Raw genomic sequence first — 19328 nt, forward strand, 5'->3', positions numbered from 1 at the left:
GCAAAGGCCATTTAATCGTACAGAGCAGCAAAAAATCGTGATCCCAGGGTATCTAAAGTAACTGCTTTTCCTTCTGTAGGGTAAGTACATCTTTTTAGGTTAACTAGTGGGTAAAACTCAGAAAAAGACTATGGTGAGGCATTTAAAACATGCCTTTCAGACATAGGCGGTTTATAAAACCTGGGTTCTTCGCTGTTCCTCATAAGATTTATTCTCCAGACCCTTCACCAGCTTAATTGCCCTTTTCTGGACCCGCTCCACAGTGTCTTTGCTGCTCTGCACTCATGTTGGCTTAATTTAGAAGCATCCCATATAGGCAGGATTACTGTATGATGCTAAATGCCAGCTCCTGATCCTATGCTCTGCAGTGATCAATTTCCCATTGGCTTTGAAATGACCATTAGTAATGGTGTTATTCAAGTGCCTGTGTAGTATCACTGGTTGACAAAGTAAACATATCATTGTCAGCAGTTGTGAGTAATAAGCTTGCGCTTCTTATTTCCCTTTGCTACATTTATTACGTGTGATGGAAACAAAATAGTGTTCTTTTTACATTTCTTTAAGTGGGTGCTGCTTTCACTTTGAAACTCCTTGAGGAACAGATGGAGTTTTATCTGCTGATAAATACAGACTGTATGGGGGTCAACAGTAATAACTATGCCTAATGAATGATGGTACTGAGATCCCTTTGAACTTGCAGTGCCCTGGATGTCTGTGAAAACTATACCTTGCCTTCTTTACTCTTCGTTGCTTTTTTGGTGTTACCTTTTGCATTGACATTTTCTTTGACACCGTATTGTGATTTCAGAAATGGATGCCATGACCTTGTAGATGTTATATTGCATAGCTAAGGAGGTACAAAAAAAAAGTTGCTATAAGTGGAATAAACCATGACCTGTTCTTTTAAAGGGGGAGAAATTTTCTTTTTGAAAGGAAGCCCTTTTAAATCTTTACAGTATACTATTACATGCTGTGAGAATTTCAGTTTTGTCAGAAAAGTCTCAGTCAGCTGATGGACAACATGAGGAAGCTGCCATGGACGTTTTGTTGTGAGAGTGCTTAAGCATTGGAATGGTTTGCCCGGAGAGGTTGGGGAGACTCAAAACTCAGCCAGATGGTCCACAAGCAACATGACCCAGCCCTGCTGTGAGGAGTTTGGGCCAGCTAGCTTGCAGAGGTCTTTTCCAAACTAAACTTTTCTGAGAATTTGTGAAATTCCTACATTTTTTTGTATTGATATTAACTCAGCAGATTGAAATTTGAAGTTCAGCCAGCCTCAATGCTGCTCAGTATTTGCAACTCTGGGAAAGGAATCCTGACTCTTTTGGCTAAAAGCACTTTATGACTACATCTGCAGTAGATTTCAACAGAAAATCAGCATTATGAGGGTTGACAGGTGGTAGAGAGTATTGCTAGTTCAGGTGGCAGCAGCCTCAGAAGGGCTGAGCACAAGTAAGGAGAAGTAAGCAATAATTGCTTTACCAGGACAAACATGAAGGCTGCTTGTCCTCAGAGTTCTTGGTGGGTCTGCAGTGGGTACTAGTCCATTATCCTGCTTATTCATTTTGCCTTTATCTCCTTGTTACTTTCTAATGATGATTTTCTTTTGCTGTGCCCACTGCTACTTCTTCACCACATTTAAGTTGCTGGCTGCCACCTGGTCATGCCAATACCAAGAGCCAAGCAGCCCCATCCATTGCTTCGTGGTACTTTTCCTGAGCTTCACCCACAGCCAAGAAATCTCTGCTCAAAGAGCATAGTCAAACATGGTTTCTTTACTGGATTATAGAGCTGGCAAAGGAACAAGTTTTGCATTCTTCACCTGTGAATAACTAATACCTTTCCATCCATGATGTTTTTCTTCAGTTGGTTGCAGTTAAAATGACAGAAGAAGAATCACATTTGCATATGCTTCTTGTAAGAGTTTGTGAGCAACCTCACTTCCCTTGCATTGTCACTATTTCCACAGCACAAGTTAGACTTTGTAATTGGGAAGTCGTTGCTGGAGAAGGTCTTCTGCCTGTATGGCAATTTTCTCAGTTAAAATCTCTTCCAGCTGGACGAAGTAAATATTCAGAGAGTGCTTCACTTTGAACTATTCTTCTTTGGTTTAGAATAAAACTGTCTCCTAACAGGCTTTTTTAATTTCTGAACTGTAATAGCTATGTGATGAACAAAGCACTCTGCAGTGTAGTGGCCATGGCTTTGTAATTTTCAGTTCCTACTGAAATCACTTGAATTTTGCTCAGAGGTGTTTAAAAAGGCAATGCTTGAGAAGCAAGGGGGGTGTTTCTGCCTTTCTCCGCTGCTTTGGTTTTGCCGTACTTGGGAATGCTGCAAAGGAGTTTAGAGCATCTCATTATAAAAGGACATAGATAAATCTGAAAGGATAGAGGGAAGGGTGACAAAAGTGATATATGGCTTGTAGAAAAGGAGACTAAGGGTGGATATAACAGTCTATAAATATTTGAGAGGTAATAATATGGAGGAGGGGGAGGGATTATTTACAGTGCTTGAGACAGCATAACAAGGAGCAACGGCTTGAAACTAAAAGACAAAATTAAATTAGACAGTAGACACTTTTTCTCCTAACTAGAAATGCAATTAGCAATGGAGTGACCTGTATAAGGACAAGGGGGTAAGTGAAGCATAATCAGGAGAGGTGTTTAAGAGTGTGTTAGATTATGATCTCAAGTGATTAATATGGGGGTAAACTCTGATCAATGTGCAGATTAAACTAGATGACAGAAATCTCCTGCAGCTTTGTCATCTCCTGTATGATTCATTGCATATGGCCATTTTTGGACTGTTAAATGAATCATAATGTTACAGGGTTCTGCATCCCTGGCTAGATGTTTCCAGTTAATTCTCCAGTAGTTCTGGGGCCTGCAGCTTGCAAAGCTTGCACTTTTCCTACTCCTCCTTTCAAGCAATATTTGTCCATCGTCTTTGCAGCTTCATGTGTGTGTATGTGTATGTGTGTACGTGTCTGTGTACTAACTGAACTAATGTCTGAAGTGCTGTAGGTGTTTATTCAGTGAGGCACAGACTGCCAAAAGTGTGATATTTCTGTTGTGCTGGTGAAGCAGGTGGCAGTTTTCGGAGTTAAGTCCAGAGTTAATGAAGAAAGTGGTTTTTTCCCTCTCAGGATTTCAGTCCTGTCTGAAGCTTCAGTGGAACTTTAAAAATAAATTCTAGTGTAAAAGAGATTTGGAAAACTTCAGAGAAGATTGCTTTCTTTTTCTGTGCAAGCAGTGTGCAGGGCTCATGCAGGGTCTGGGGAGAGCTTTCTGCAGTGTTACCAGGGAAGCAGGGGTGCTGCGGCACCAGCTGTGACCCACCCAGACCTGCATACTGTGAGAAAGACTGCTCAGCCCCGGGGCTTCTCTGACCACTTTTTGGCCAGAGGGGTGGAGGTGAAAATGCACGGGCGGCTCAGCAGGTGTCTCCGTTCACATTTCAGAAGAGCTTTTTTCTCCTGAAGAATTGGGAATAGATTTTGTTTCCCCCCAAAAAAATCACCCTGGGGCTTTGCATGATAGCAGCATCATTCTATGCAACTTTTCTCACACCAGGTTTGATTTCCAGACGTAGAGCTAATGATTAAGCAAGGTTCCTGCTGAGTGGTGTTTGCTGGGTGCTGAGTGGACTTCACAGTGTACACTGTCCTGGCACCCAGCCGCTTGGGCTTCTCTTCCCACCAAACGCCAGCAGGGCTGGTGGGCAGCCCCCATTGTTCTTTGTGCCCTGGAAGCTCTTCTTCCATCACACATTTGCATATGTGCATTCAAGTTTGGAGAGCTATCTGTGCCGGCTTGTGCTTTCCATTTGTCATTATGAACACTGAGATAAGGAATGGAGCAGGAGCAGAAGATGTACTAAGAATTTTCTATCCGTGGGCACATTATTACACTATCTGCAGTTAAACTCTTGTTCCTTCTGTGTCCTTGAAATAGTTATTATGACTTATCTGAATGTGTGGGGCTTTGTTTTTAGAAAAGATGTGGGGAGTGAAGGAGTACTGCATGCTTCCTTAACTAATATGATTTCTTGGGTTTTCTTTTTTTCACATGCTTTTTCTTATACCTTGAATATTGCTTTCATTCACTTTATTCATCAAATAACTTCATAATTCAGCCTGTTGGCCCATTTTCCATTTTCAGTAGATTTGTCACTTAATGACATGGCAGCTAAAGTGCAATTTTGAAGGTTTCCTTTATAGGAATGCTTTTCATGTGCTGCTTCTAATTCCTCTTTTCTTTTTTTTTTTTTTTTTGTTATTTTTCTGTACTTTGCTAAACTTTCTCCTTAGTTTCAGTAACTGCTAGTCTAAGTCATAGTTGTGAATAGCTCAGTTACTTAAGTACAAACATCATTCATGCACTTCTCTCCTGTGTTTTGTTGAAGAGCTTGTGGAGTCAGTTAAGCGCTAAGCTTCTCTTCCTTTGTGGTGAGATTGGATGTTTAATTACTTTATGATTTAATTTTTTTCTCAGTTCCTGCCAGTAGTCTTTATTCATACTATTTCTATTGTTTACAGGATAGGCCACAATTTGCTGACTTGGATGCCTATAGTTCTGGTCACAACTGAACCTCAGCTGATGTAAGCCACTGTTCTAGTTGCTATGCATTTCTCTCTGTCAGCTGTGCATGAAAAAAAATTCATTAGTGATCGATTTGCATTTGCATGGAAGCAGATTTTATGAATGCAAATACTGTTGCATCCGTGCAGCACTGGCTTTTGTGTACAAAAGTGATGCACATGCATGTAATTTTTGCTTACTTGCCAAGACCCACGGTTCTTTACCACTCCTGATACTCATATTTTCATCATGCATTAGGCAATTGAAAAGCCCTCCTGTTATTTCTAGTTGGTCTTTTTTAGCAACCTTTTGGATTTCTGTCATCATAGAGCTTATAACCAAGCAGGGACTCCAGCTAATTCCAACCATCATCCTACTCCCTCTATTATTTTTAGTGTAAGCCATAATGATTTTAACCCAGTTGTATTTCCTCCAAGGTCTCCTATCTCAGACACTTGTAAAGCCTTCCCTCCCTTGTAATGTTCTCTTTGATCTCTCGTTAATGACTTAAATCTCCTTACATTTAATCCACACTGAGTTTCTTTCTCCTCTCAATTTGCTTGTTTGCGCCTGCAGGTGCCTGGGCTGTTTTCTGTCACTGTCTAGAAATTTGGTTTCTTTTGTAATTTCCTTTCTCTTTTAATTTCTTCCACTTTTTTGTTCAAAGTTGATTTTGGGTTTTGCTCCCATTGCACATTTGAGTAGCATGTTGGATGTCTGAATGCAGGGAGTTAAATGTTTGTAAATTCCTATCTCTAAGATGAAAGATAACATGTATACATATATATATGTGCACACATAGTAGATATACTCCCAGCTGTTATACTGAAGATTGAAAATGGCACTTGTTTCTCATGCTTATAGTTTTCTGAAGCACTAATTTTTTTGGTTCTGATCCCATTAACTGTTATGCATGCTAATAATTTTAGATATGTAAATAATCCTGCTGTCTCAGTTCAGCATGGGCAAACATATGCGAGAGCATTGAAATAGTACCTTGCATCTTCACAGATAGAAAGCCATGTTCAAAGATTTTGAGTGCTTTCTCTTTACTAAAGCTATTCTTTTTTTTTCTGATATTTTTATATGTTCTCTAAAGCTGTATAATAAAGACCAAAAGTGCAAGTAAGGAAAGAATAAGCATTACCCCCGGCTCATATAAAAGGATCAACTACTTTGCTCTAGTCACTGGCAGAAAATGTTGAAAGTGGAATTTGCTACTGTAGACATGTTATTGAGGGCCTGAAGCTTGCAGTAATTGTGGAAGTAAAAATTATTTTCTGCAAGGTTTATTCTTCAGACATACTAGAATTTTTAAGTTGCATGCTAGATGTTTGCAGCAGATCATTAAGTTTATGCTAAATGTGAACAAAATACGCCTTCTCCAGTTCCACTGAAATTGGTGGTTATTTCAACTCTTCTTAGCTGGAGCTGGATTGGGGTTGTGTGTATAACTGAAACTTACTATGCCAAGCTTCTGTCTTCTGGATGGGCTTTCTCCTTCCTTTTTTTTTTTTTTCCCCTCCCAAATCACATTTTTTCTTTAAAAAACAGTGTTTTTTATGAAACTTATAATTAACTAAAAATTTAAAAATTGGGAGGATTTGGAATTTTATTAGGAGCACACATACACAGAGTTAACAGTAATTTGACCTCATGTAGAAAAAATTATATGTGAGAAAAAGAGGGGGAAATGCTTAACATTTTTTTTCTAATCTTTACTTTGAAAAAAAGGGGTGGTGACATTCTGCTTTCATTTCCAGCATTAACTGAAATCAGCAGGATTGGATAACTTGCAGTTATGCAGTTAATTTAGTATGAAAAACAACAAAACCCAAACCAAACCAAACACAACAGAAGAACTGGCTGAAAATCTCTCTGGTGCGTCAGTGCTGATTTCCACTAAGTCATTTAACACTGGAGAAATTCCTAAGGTCTGGAAAGCTAATGTCATGCCAGTATTTAAGAAAAGTGAGTGTGGTAGGATGGGGGGCTATAAATCCGTCAGCCTGACATCAGCTTTTATGAAAACAGTGGAACAGCGCACAGCAAACTGAAATGTACAGGAGGGGGAGAAATGCAGCTGTTAAAGTATGCTCATACAATGTGAATTAATGGAAATTTATTGGTAAAAGATTCTGCCAAATTAGTAATCATTATAAAAATTGCTTGACAAAGTGACATATTGATGCAATCAGATTATGTGAAGCGTTTGATTTTTGTATCCCTTGACATCTTGCTTAGGAAACTGAATTGACAGAAAATCAATATTGTATGTGTTACATGGTTTTAAGAAGGATGAACCTATCTGTCTGAATGGGGAATCAACATGGTGGTTTTGTCTCACAGGGACCTGCTTTTGGCTATAAACTGTGCGATCTTCCCACTGGTATCTGGGAAGCAAGCCTGGAATTGTCACAGGTCATCTTGCTAGCTGATAGGTGCACACACTGGCAAGCAGTGCAGAAAACAAAAATGCACTGCGGGAAGGTTTGGTTGGAGGATCACTCATGGCCAAACAAGAGTCACTTTAACCCACACCAGAAGTGAAAAACAGAGGAGTATTTCCCTAGGAAACATTGTCCCTGCAGAGAAGCTCGTGTGCGCGGAGGGCACTATGCTGATTGTTGCTGGAATAGGATGACCAAGGACTGGTACAGCCCTTCCAGGCAGATCTCTGGTGATGGGAAGGAGGTTTGGTGTCTGTGTCTGAAACTGCTGAGGTGCCTGTGGGACTTCTTCCCCGGAAACATTGTGCATACCAAAGAGTGCGCTTAAAATGGATATTGGAGGGGAGACTGTTGGTGGTTATTAAGTAGGCATGCCACATCAGGCTCTGGAGCATCACCGAACCAAAAAGCAATGGAAGGCTGGGAGAGGGCGCAAAGGAGGTATTGCATCTCTTTGCCATGTTCATACTACTCCCTGTGTTTCTCTTTATAGCTAGTGGTAGGGCTTTAGCCATGGTCTGTACCTGCACACTTAGGCTTTATCTTGGAAGGGCTCAGGCAGGAGACACACAAATTATTAGAAAACCAGAAAACATGTCCTGGAGTGAGAGACAGCAGTTTATTTTGTCCTTCAGTGACCTGCTTACCTAAGATTTAATTAATGCCCAGTATGATTGATTGTGCTTTTGTCAGCTCAAGTTGAATTTCCTCTGTCATTTTGTGGGATAGATTTTGATGTGAACAGAAACAGCATGCAGATGCAGAATCCCGTGTAAAGCTTGTGTGTTGGGTGCATCTACTGTGTAGCTCAAGCAAGATGGTAACAATAACTTTAATTGCAGTGTCTCACAGATTTTCTTGAAATGTGAAGTCCGTGCTGCATAACTTTTATCCTAGAGTGCCTCCTGTCACATGTTGTTCTTGGTAACATGTGCTGTCCCACTTAGGACTGGTTTAGCCCTTCATAGGTGAAACTGGAAAGCCTTTTTCCACTTTGCTTAAATGACCCCTCCAGAGTTATTCCTAGAGGGGAGAAAGAGTAATACTGTTCTTTCAGGGTAAAAATGGGTATTGTTGTGGCAGTGGAGTAATCCCTAAGAAGGACAGCACAGCCATTGGTGTCTTGATGGATACAGCCATCTCCTGCCCCAGGACACATGCCATGTGCCTGCAGACACTACTGCCATTATGCCTGCTCCTTACTGATGATGCCAGCTGAACTCATGGTCCAGCAGCTGTGTCAGGTGAGGAGTGTCGGAGGCACCAGGACTCTGCCCTGGCTGTCAGAGAGCTGCTGCAGGAAAGGTGCTATGACTGCTTGTTTTGTCTTGGGGTGCTGAGAGGAGGTGGAAAGATTCGTAAGAGTTGGCACATGGCAGGTGCCTGGGTGAGGCTTAGCTGTGATAAGGTGAGGGGTAGATCAGTCTTTGTGCACTTCAGCTGCAAGGAAGAGGCCAGGAGCCTGCAAGAGGATCAGAGTTGCTGCACTCCATGGTTTTCCTTTTTTATTTCCTTTTTTTTTTTTTTTTTTTTAGAAAAAAATACGTCTTTCTGCTTGGAAAAGAAAGGCATGTATCTGCTGAGCAAGTGTGTTCACTGGGTATGGTCAGATACTTATGGACTGTGGTAGCAGTAAGCTGTTTTGGCTATGATTTATTCTCTTTAGCCTGGAGACACAGCTGCTTTTCGCCTGTGTGTCTGATATGGCTGATAACAAATTTTTTGACCTCTTCCTCTAATAGATGTTAGTCAGAGCACAGCTGGGCATCCAGGGCTGTTCAGGCAGTCTCAAACAAGGAGGAAAACTGCTGGATTTGGTGTTTGAGCTTGAGATGAGGTTGTTGGCAGTTGGGGAACGGAGGAAGAAACGTGTTTCTCAAAAGCTTTCTGGCTAAAACAATTGAAAGCACTGCAGAGATGGTTTTCCATAGGTGAGTTCGAGTAGGACATCCCTGTATGTCTCAGAAATGGGGCTCTGGGACAGGGGTATGAATGCAAGCTCCCCCTCTCTGCAGACTCTGCTCTTCACTTTTACTTGCTGGCTCAGCTGACTAATTGCAGACTGACTCTTCCTTGTACCACTGTTAAGGTTTCCACCTCCCCACTGTCTGAGAGCCAGCACAGACTGATGGCCCAAGGTCTGCAAAATAGAGAAACACAGAGGAGGGGTGTGTCTTCACAGCAGTGGCTCAGGTAGCCATCTCTTAGGATCTGAATTCAGGGATGCTTTCAGCAATCTAGGGTCCATGTTTTTTCACTCTGCTTTTAGGGAGAAGCTTTCACTGGCAGATCTGAAAGGCCTGATTCTGCATACCTTGTGCTATAGTAATTTATACTGCACACTTGTAGGCCACAGTGAGTACCTTTATTTGTCATGGTGGCATGAAAGTTATCTGAGATCTTCTTGTGTTTGGGAAGGTTTTTTAATCACACAGTTCAAAAGCATTAAAATTAAGAGTTTTTACTAGGTTTTGCTAAACAATAACATCTTACATTTCTTCAGGTAGTGATGTGGGTTAAGAGTTTTATACACAGAAGTGTCCAAAAGAGAGGTTTTAAGGTAAAGCACCTTTGGGAGAATACTGATAGAGGACAAAGGGGAAAACAAAAATCAGGATTCAGGGAATCAGCTCTTGTTTTCTTGAGAAGGAATCGGACCCTGCAGTGTCTGTTTGAAGAAGAGGGACATAGTGTGTGGACTTACAGTATGGTGAGGCTGTTAGCTGAAACAAACAGTACTGGGATGCAGAGTCAGTGTCTGGTCCTTCACAGAGGGCTTTGAGAGCAGTGTAGATGAAAACATGGTCCTTTGTGCACTCACACCTGCATCCATAAAGGATAATCCCTGTGAATCTCATTGGACCAAATGTGCCTTTTAGGAACCTGTACTGCATTGGCAGAAGCTGTAAATTGATAGCGGAAGGTGTTTAAAGCTCCCTCTCTGCTTTCTGAAGGAGCAGTAACTGGGCTTCTGTGTGAAAGATTATGGTTCAGCAGAGTTACACAGGTATGAAATGGTATAATAAGCTGAAATGGTGGAATCAGATTCTGGGGAGGGAGGGAAGAAAGATGAAAGGTGGCATTGCAGCTGGGACCTTCTCCAGAGCCCGATACTCGGGCTCAGCTAAGTGTTACTGGCCTGTTCCTCAAATTACTGTTGAGATTCTCCATACTCTTCCCATTCACTTCCTTCTCTCACTAAAGAGGTTTCCTTCCTTTTCTCATTTTAGCTAAAGCAGGAAGCGGAAACAGGAAGGTGTTAGTGTGTAATATTTTGTGCAGTGTCACTATGCAGGGTGCAAATAATAAATCGCACACTGCATGCTTAGACAATTTACTGCTGGCTTTTGTATGTGTGGTGACAAGTGCTCAAAAGGTCAAAAAAGCTTCCTTAACAAATTTGATAAGATAGTGCAGTGAGCTGTAACAGCATAAAGTCCTGGGGACCGTAGACCAGAATAGGAGAAATAATTATGCATGGTAATGGGTAATTACAGATAATGGCCTTTTTTGGGGGTGGCAGAAAATACACAGCCCCACAGTCTTGCCTGGAATGAGCATTGTCTAGCACATTAACTTTATAGCAAGCTAAAAGTTCAACGCTGGAACTGAAGATAATCTGCAACTTCTAACAGGAAGAGAACAGAAATAGTCCTCTCAAAGGCAGAGCAAGTGTTCAGGTTTTGTTCCTTGGGAGGCAGACTGTCTCAGCAGAAAGTAAGTAATGGTGCCAGCTTTCTTTGACATCTGAAATAGCTCTGTCGTGATTGTCTGGTGGGAGAAACATTGTTCCAGTGTTTCTGATTAGGGAGTGATTTCACACCAGCCTCATTCAAGGCTATTGTCCAACCTCAAAGCCAAAGCCTGTGAATTGAACTAACACATTGCAAGACTTAGTATTGCCAGACCAGTTAATGCGAGTGTACTGATGCTTTACATACTGAGCAAGGGAAAATTGTCAGGTACAGATCCAAAACTCTTGAGGTCTGAAGACAGGTGTTTCCTGACTGATTAATTCTTAGTGTCTCCTGACACAGAGGCTGCTTGCAGGAAAATGTTAACATTACAGTGATAAAAACAGTCACTCTGAATTGAAAACTACAGGAAATGTAAACTACCAGAAGCTGAACACTGCTCACTGGTCAATGGCTATGCTTTCCTGCTCGAGAAAACATGTTACTTGAGTAGTTACGATTCTCCTGCGTTTTCAGTGGTCTGTCTGTGTACCTGTAGAGTCTCTGTAGGCATAGAAGAAATGAACACTGTTAATCATAGGTGCATATAAGAACTCAAGTCAGTATATACACGCAGTGAAATTCTCCTAATTGCCACACTGCATATACAATTCCTTTCCTAAAATACACAATCACGTGGAGACTATCAGTTGTTATGGTCACATGAGTAAATTGAACTGTGCCGTTGCATACTCCCAGACATTGATACATGATTGTATGTGCTATCCTGATTCTTCCAACTGTTCCTGGTGTGTGTGCATCCTAAGCTGACTAATGCTCTCCCCCAGATTGCCAAGTCGGGTCCAGTAACCATTCTTAGTAGGCAGTTGCATGCTACCACCCTGTTTTAGATGCTGAGAAGGTCTGATAATACAGACTTTGTACTATTGGACCTTAGCACTAGAGGTTTGCCCAGGGATATTTGAATGTTTAAATTACTGTTATCAACATATAATAAAATGTGTAACTGGCCCTTAACAGTACCAGTAGCAATAGAAAATACCACATGCTTATATACAGAGTGAGTGAATGTTAGAGACAGAACTTTAGTGTTTGCATTTCTTAGTGTGTATGCTTAAAAACACATTTGCATCGTGAAATGGAGATGATGATGGAAATTCCTGTAAATTCCCTGACATTTCACCTCTCCTCCCAAAAACTAAGAAGGGAAAGAATGATCTATATACTGGCTTCTGCACTGATTTTGCCATGCGTATCTGCAATTCATGTAAATTGCTATAGCTTTATTGAAGTAAATGATCTGAGACTGGTTTACATTAAGTGAGGACTGGACCACTTGTTTTTCACCATGCTCTGCTAAGTGAAAGCAGGAGCTCCTCATAGGTTACAGAATGTGTAAGACCCATGTGTGTAACTGACCCCAAGAACTCACCTTCCTTAGAAGAAAATCCCAGCCATCCTGAAATGAATTACTGGTTAACTACTATTAATATACCATAGAGGTTGAGAGTCGTCTACAACACTGCAAGATCAATAACAGTATTTATCGTGCATCTTATTGATCTTCTATGAAAGAGCGGGACATATTTCACACTGTGTACATAGTGCAAAAAAAGTAGCATTGGTTCTCTACAGGAGTTCTCAGAGAGCCTCTGATGGCCCTAGATTGTAGATCAGGTGTTACAGAATCTGAGTGAGAATTTTACCCATTCTTCTTCTTTTTTTTTTTTTTTTTTTGCTTCTAATTCTGTTACTTCCTGTACACATTTGGTCCCATATTTTTGTGTCCTGTTTGCAACTTGCAGAATGTTAAATTTTGTGTGGGCAGGGGAAAGACCCAGGAGCTTTTCCCGGTTTTTCCATGTAAAGGGTCAAGACAGCTGAGGCATGAGCCTGGCTCCTGCAGCAGACCTCTGGTTTTAAAAGGCAGGTGGAGGGACAGAGTGGGAGCCTGATGGTACAGCAGCAGTTGCCTTGTTGACAGCTTAATTCCTCTCAAAAATTGCTTCCCTTAGAGCAGTGAACCTCAGGGCTGCCTGCCATGTGCAGGCGTTGTAACTTGGCAAGTTCTGAGGCAGGGGAGGACCCTCTCCTTGCCAGGATATTCATGTAGCTGTGTTGGATTACACTTGAGAAAACAAACCAACGAACCCAAGCAACAAACCGCAGCAAAAGCTGAAAGCTGCTTTCTTAACCTTGGTGTTCTCTCTTTGGTGGCAGAAAAAGACTGCTTGCTGAGTGACCAGGGGTGAGGCTGTGGGAAGGTTCAGCCTGTAGGTAGGAGTCAAGAATTACTCCAAAAGAAGGCGGCGAGAGGAACCCCAGCTAATGAACATCTAGTTACAGCCACAGCTTCCAATAGATCCACCGTGTTCTGCAAATGGTGGTTGTGCCTGAGGATGCTGCTGCCTAGGAGTGGTGTGCTTGCACATCAGCTGACTGCTACACTTCGTCTAGAGAGAGCTGGCATAGATAGGGCAAAAACTCCCTGGGCATACAATAAATGTGAAGTCTTCTCTGGGCAGATCTCCAAGTGCCTTGCTTTATCGCTAGGAGAGTTTTAGCAGAGTTCTTTGGCCTTTAATTCTGTTCCCATTGGCAGTTAGCACTTCTTTGAAGGTACCCTGTGTAGGTACTGGCTGGTCTGACATGTTTTGTTTCCTGAGCTTTCATTGCTCAGAAAAAAAAGCCAAGACTTTCAGGGCTTTCTCCATTAATAGCAAAACTCTTTGCCCTTCATGTATTTACAGTTGTGTGTATTTTTTGTGTGTTGTATGGTGTGTGCATTAGGTGACACAATCAGCCAGGCTGGATGGGGTAAGAGCTGCAGGTCTGCAGACCTGCCCTTGACCCGTTGTATGCTGGAGTCACCAAAGACTTGCTCAGCTCTCCAGAGGCATGCTTCCCTCAGGTTGGCTGGTGAAACACTGCAAGGATTTTAGAGTAACCTTTGGGGTGCTTTGACGTGGTCTGACCTGACATCTGCCCAAAGTCCAGATGGCACAAGAGTATGTCTTCTGTGAGGCATCTGTCTTCTCCTGAGTGAAGCACCAAATCTCCAGATGCCACAGAAAAATAGCAGAGACTTGTCCCAAACCATAACACCAAAGAAAATCTCATCCTCTAAATTCAGGGGAAAATGTGAGTTGAAGCATGTGGCAGCTTTCTCCTGTTCTTTGTCAGGTGCTGCCAGTCCTTCCATCTTCAGAAGCATGGTGTGGCTTGAGATTTAGGGAAGAGAAACTCTTCTGGCTGTCTTTCCATCACTGTGGCAAGAGTCCTTGTTCTGTATGGAGCTCGTTGTGTCTGTCCCTTCACTTGAACTTTCCCTTTTCCCATGGCTCCTGTTTTTATTGCTAATCTGCTGGAGCACATCCCTGTGATGTGGCTGCAGCTCAGAAGGAGTGTTTGCCGGGGATGTTACGAGGACCATGGATTCCATAATTCCATGTATGTAAGAGGAAAATGCCTGAGGTTGCTGACACCTGGAGATTTATGTGTATGGGTGCATGGACATCTGAATGAGTAGGTGAATGGCTCTACAAACTCAGTGTTGAGTTTTGAGAGGACAGCTGATAGTACTGTAGAAGCTAGTGGAGAGTGGAGAGACAGCAGAAGGAAAGCAGAGGACCATTCTGGTGGATTAATAACAACACTGAGCACTGAACTGCTGGCAGCTGTTGTGCAGCTAGATAAAGGAGAAGTGGGCTGCAACAGGTCAACCCCTTTGCACATCCATGCAAATCATGGTAGCCCCAGCCACAGATAAGAGGTAAAAGTGGAAAAGAAAGAGCAAAAAGGTTTTGGTTTGGTTTTTGTTTTTTGTTGTTGTTTTTTTGTTGTTGTTTTGTTTTGTTTTTTTTTTGCACCTATTTAATGCAGCAGAAGACTGTCACTGCTGCTTGCTCTTTGGGAAGGAGCTGTAGGACTACCAGCCACTGGAACATCACAGACACAGCAAGGATGTTTGTACGATTTTGTGGGTAGCTATGGGCAGGTCTGTGTTATATCCCAGCCTATCTTGTCCCATGTTAGGAAGTGTAGTGCATGAGACTTTTCCAAAAGTTGCAGCAGAACCTGCTACATTCTCCTCCTCTTCAGTTGAGCTGCTCGCATCTCAAGGTGGCTCACCTTTTGTGTGTAGATGTAGAGGCCCCATGTTCCTGGTGCTAGCATTCTTCATGGAAGGTATTGCTTCTTATGATGCACTGCAAGTGGACACTGCAGAGGTTTCAGAAGAAATTGCACATCTGTGCAGCATAGCACAGCCCTGACAGAAGTTCTGTCGCTGGCTGCCTTGTATATTTCTGTCTCCTGTGAAATCTGTATCCCAGCAGGGAACATGTTGGAGGATTTTGCATTTGGCTTCTATTTTACATTATGAAAAGCAGAACAATTAGACTGCAGCTTTATTTGGGAGCTAAGTCCAGGGGGTGGGTCAGGCCATGATTTATCAGAACTGCTGGCTTTTCAGTGCCAGTGGTCTTAAGCTCTATTTTTATCAGAAACACTGACAAAAGGATTTGAAGAGAGGCCTTCCCAGAAGCAGAATAATAGCAATCATAAAATCTCATAAAAATATGGAAGTTCAAAAACTGTGAAGGTTTTTTTGTAGCATTGTGGACTCCTATGTACAAATCAAAGAGGTGCTCCCAATGAAAAAGGCTAGCTGGCTTGTTTCTCGTTCATATAGGGCTGTGGGGCAGAAAAATCAGATGCAGGAGGCATAAAACATTCTGCTAATAATAAATGGGTATAGTTCATTGATGTCAACAAAATGTCAGCAAGAGCTGAATGGGGGCACTGCATAATTTAGTGACCTGGAAGGATCTGTGATTGCAGACAGCTTTCATTACAGCTGCAGAAGTGAAACAGAATTGCATTGTAAATGGTAGTAACTGGTAAAACCGATCATTTGATCTAGTGTGTAGTACGCTTGAAGCTGTTACCATGACTCTGAGAAGCTGGTGAATTCCTGTATTCGTTTTTCAGGTATGTAACCAAGGTACAGATACACCAAAAGATGCAAGAAAACCCAGCAGTGCCTGCCTGGCATCCCTGTTAGGGGTGTTATTTCATATGTGTCTATTGTCCATGCTGCTTCAACTCCTCCACATGATAACCTTTGACAGCTAATAATTATGCTTGAGGCCACATCTTCTACTTCTCCATGGTAGCGTTAAACAACAACATAGGAAGAGCAGGAGCTTCTTGCAGAAACGATCATTATGCTGCGAACACTGTGTAAGGGTAGGTGCAGGACAGGGTAACAGGGATGTGAGGTAGAACCAGAGCTGCAAGGATGGCAGGATTTACAGTAGCTCCCTTGTTAAATATGTAAATGTGTATTCACCACGTAGTTAGACTTTCCAAGGTTGTGGCCGTTTATTGCTGTGGCTGGCTCAGCCAGGCAGCTGATGCAGCATGCCAGAGAGAGCTTGGCTGTAGCATGGTGCCGACAAGCATCTTCCTTTTTCATCCTCACGAGTGTCGCACTAGACATTAGAGTGAGAAAAATGGGACTTAAAACATCCACTGAGAAGCCCCCTCCCCCTAGGGAACAGCAGGGAAACAGACCTTTGTGGGGACAGCCTGTGGGGAGTGCAGACAGCTGGCCTGCAGTCTGGCGGCACTCCGGAGTGCAGGCAGCAAGTCATGAGCAATCCCCTCCTCCTCCTCTTTTGCCAGTGGTGTGGGAACTTGTTCTGCTCTGTGGTTCTATAGGTAAACAGAAGTTAAATTTGGGTATGAAGGCTGGGCAGGGCCTTGCTCTGCTCACTCAGAGGTAACATGCGTTTTTGAGACACCTTGGCTGATCATGGGGTGCTTCCCCTGCTGCAGCTTCTTTTGGCTTTGTGGCTGTTTGTCTTTTTCCAGAGGCATATTCAGAAAGTGTCTTCTCACCTGCAGGAAACTGGCTGGAGAGGGGTCCTGTAGTTACAGTCTTTCTGCTTCCAGTAGGTTAAAAGAGACATGGCACACTGTTACAGTATAAGAATAATAGGGGGCTGCAGCCTTAGCTGGTGTAAATCATCACCAGGTCACCTGATGCTCCTTGAGGACTCAGAACATCATCTTAACCTGCAGTTGGCTTTGTGTCCTGTTTTGCAGTCTCTAGTGTATGTAGGTGGTGGTATCAGGCTTTGTGTGGAAGTCAGTCCATGTGAGTTTCTACCAAACATCCAGCGTGTTTCCCTTTCAGCTCCCCCCTCCTCCTATTTACTACTCTCTATCCAGCCTTCAGGAGTAGTAGCTCATCAGCAGGTGAAATGTAATGGTCTTCATGGAGCCTCCTGTCTCATAATGGCTTCTTGCTTTCTTTTCCAGAGGGGCGGATGCTCATTCAGGACATCCCTTCCATCCCCAGCAGAGGGCACTTGGAGAGCACGTCTGATTTGGTTGTGGACTCCACCTACTACAGCAGTTTTTACCAGCCGTCCCTGTATCCTTACTATAACAACCTGTACAACTACTCCCAGTACCAAATGGCAGTGGCCAGTGAGCCCTCCTCAAGTGAGAATGGGGGTACAATTGTAGGGTCGGCCATGAAAAACAGCCTTCGAAGCCTCCCAGCAACTTACATGCCAAGCCAGTCGGGAAAACAGTGGCAGGTATGATGTTACGGAGGTGTTACAGGGAAGAGTGAGGTGGATGATAACCTGTTTCTCAGGCCTGATTCTAACCTCCTGTTAGCTGGTTTAATGGCAGTGCAAAACCACAACCAGATTTCTGGGTGGGATTAGGACCCATGTTAGGAGAATTAGCTGTGGCAGTTATGATGGAACACAATGAAAGCAGTGATACAGGTATAGGTAGGCTGCCACAAGCACGGAAAAAGGCCACTCACTTGATTTTGTCTTTTGAGTTATGACATAGGAGATTATGAGCTGTTTTCTGGAGAAGGAGTCCAACTGGATTCCCCAAAATAGCATCCTGGAAGCTTCAGGTGTCATTTCTGAGAGACTTTCCTCTTCAGGAACCTGGTCTTTCCTGTCATTCTTATCCAAGTCTCTGAAGTGACCCAGGAGACTGTGCTGTTGTGCAGTGGGCTGGTCATTGTCAGTTGAATGTGACATGGCATGTTGTGTTGTGGCAGTGTCAGCTCCAGGGTTTGTGATTTCAATTTGGGGAGCACAGTTTACAGTCTGTGCCTGTAACTAACTTCATTAGTTAGGGTATAAAACCAACTGAGCCCTCTCACTGTAAGACTTGATAATTGTAGTTTCCAACTTATTACTAGCTGGAGACTGGAAAAAGTAGAAATCTGCCAAGAAATGGGATTCTTGTCAAAGTAAGTGGAGCCATTTCCGTCACCCTGAGGGTGTTTGGTCTTGGGCTGCAGTGATGCTTCTGTGTCTGAGATTGAGCTCAGGGAGGGTGCACTGTCTGAGAATCTGTATGCCCCATGTCCCTTGTCCAAGGGCAGGAGAGGGCAGATCTCTTGTGTAGAGCAGAGTATCAAGAGGGGGCAGGCTGCCTTCTTACAAAGGCTGTGTTATGAAACCACTCAACAATGAAAGATGAAACGTCCACCAAAACTTCCTTTCTGAAGGGAACAAATGGGATGGCCCATTTGCTGACAGAGCATTCCTGTAGCAGTTCTGGCGCAGGAACCAGCACTGAAAGAGCATTTTAACTTCTGATACAAAGGAGCTGGAACTAAGACCAGAGTGATTACAAGTATTGCAGCAGTCCACATCACCTTCAGTGAGGTTTTTATATCATTAGATACTTTTTTCATGGGAAGGTCCTGGAAATGCAGAGGCATCCTCTCTAGCTCTGCTGAATTTGATCATTAGACCAGGGTGAGAGTCAAGGCAAGCTTGGGATAGGATTTTGTGTGTGATTATTAATAAGGTGAGGTGCCAGTGCTGTTTCAGCTTTTTCATTTTGGTTGTTTGGGTTAACTTGGCACATCATAGCAGAGTGTTTCAGATGAGAATTTATTTCTGAAGTTTTTGCAGTACCTAATTTGGAAGAGACTACTGCAGAGCTGATGCTTGGAAACACTTGTCACAACACAAATGAGGGGCAGCAACATCTGTCTTCTGAAATTGATGTTTGTGCAGGCGTGTAGTCTCACACTTCACCGTTCCTCCAGCCAGCAGAGATGTCTGTGATTTTACTTGCTTGAGAAAAATAAAAGTAAATTGAAGGTATTGACTATCCTAGCACATAGTGTTTGAGGAAGAGAGACGTGAGAGTATGTTAAAAAGATGTTAAACTGTTAAACCTTGGAATGAAGATGATGTACTCTCAGTTCTGTTGTCGTCTTCTGTCTGTGTTTTGAAACTAGACTGTATATGTATGAAGTTTGGGACTAGAGGGTCCATTGTCTCACTGTGAGATTGCCTGTTTCTTGTGGGACCTTTGACAGGCATTAAAGAAATAAAAGCTATAGCCTGTTTTTCATGGATTTTCTCTTCAGTCCCTGCAGAATCTGTAAGAATCTGGCAGAGTCTTCTGCTTAAGTGCCACTCAAATTTGCAGGATACCAAAAAGGTAATTAAGGAAAAAAATGTTGTCAAAAAGGACCATTTCCCTTGCACCGTCAGGCTCCAGGTGCTGTTTGTTCAGTCCCACCTTGTGGGATGCATCAC

The 19328-nt window shown here is 42.8% G+C and overlaps 1 protein-coding gene across 1 annotated transcript in view; it reads left to right on the top strand.

Annotated features, from left to right (window-relative positions):
- The window catches only part of DMRT1 (doublesex and mab-3 related transcription factor 1), a 56256-nt gene that overhangs the window by 4319 nt on the left and 32609 nt on the right, over nt 1-19328 (top strand). The window contains exon 3 of the mRNA XM_062612478.1: nt 17056-17339. Coding sequence (XP_062468462.1) covers nt 17056-17339 — 284 coding nt within the window. The remainder of the gene's footprint in view (nt 1-17055; nt 17340-19328) is intronic.

This window comes from Pezoporus occidentalis, unplaced genomic scaffold, assembly GCF_034315485.1.
Source record: "Pezoporus occidentalis ecotype Australia unplaced genomic scaffold, CSIRO_AGI_Poc_V1 ctg16, whole genome shotgun sequence".
NCBI classification, from domain to species: Eukaryota; Metazoa; Chordata; class Aves; order Psittaciformes; family Psittacidae; genus Pezoporus; species Pezoporus occidentalis.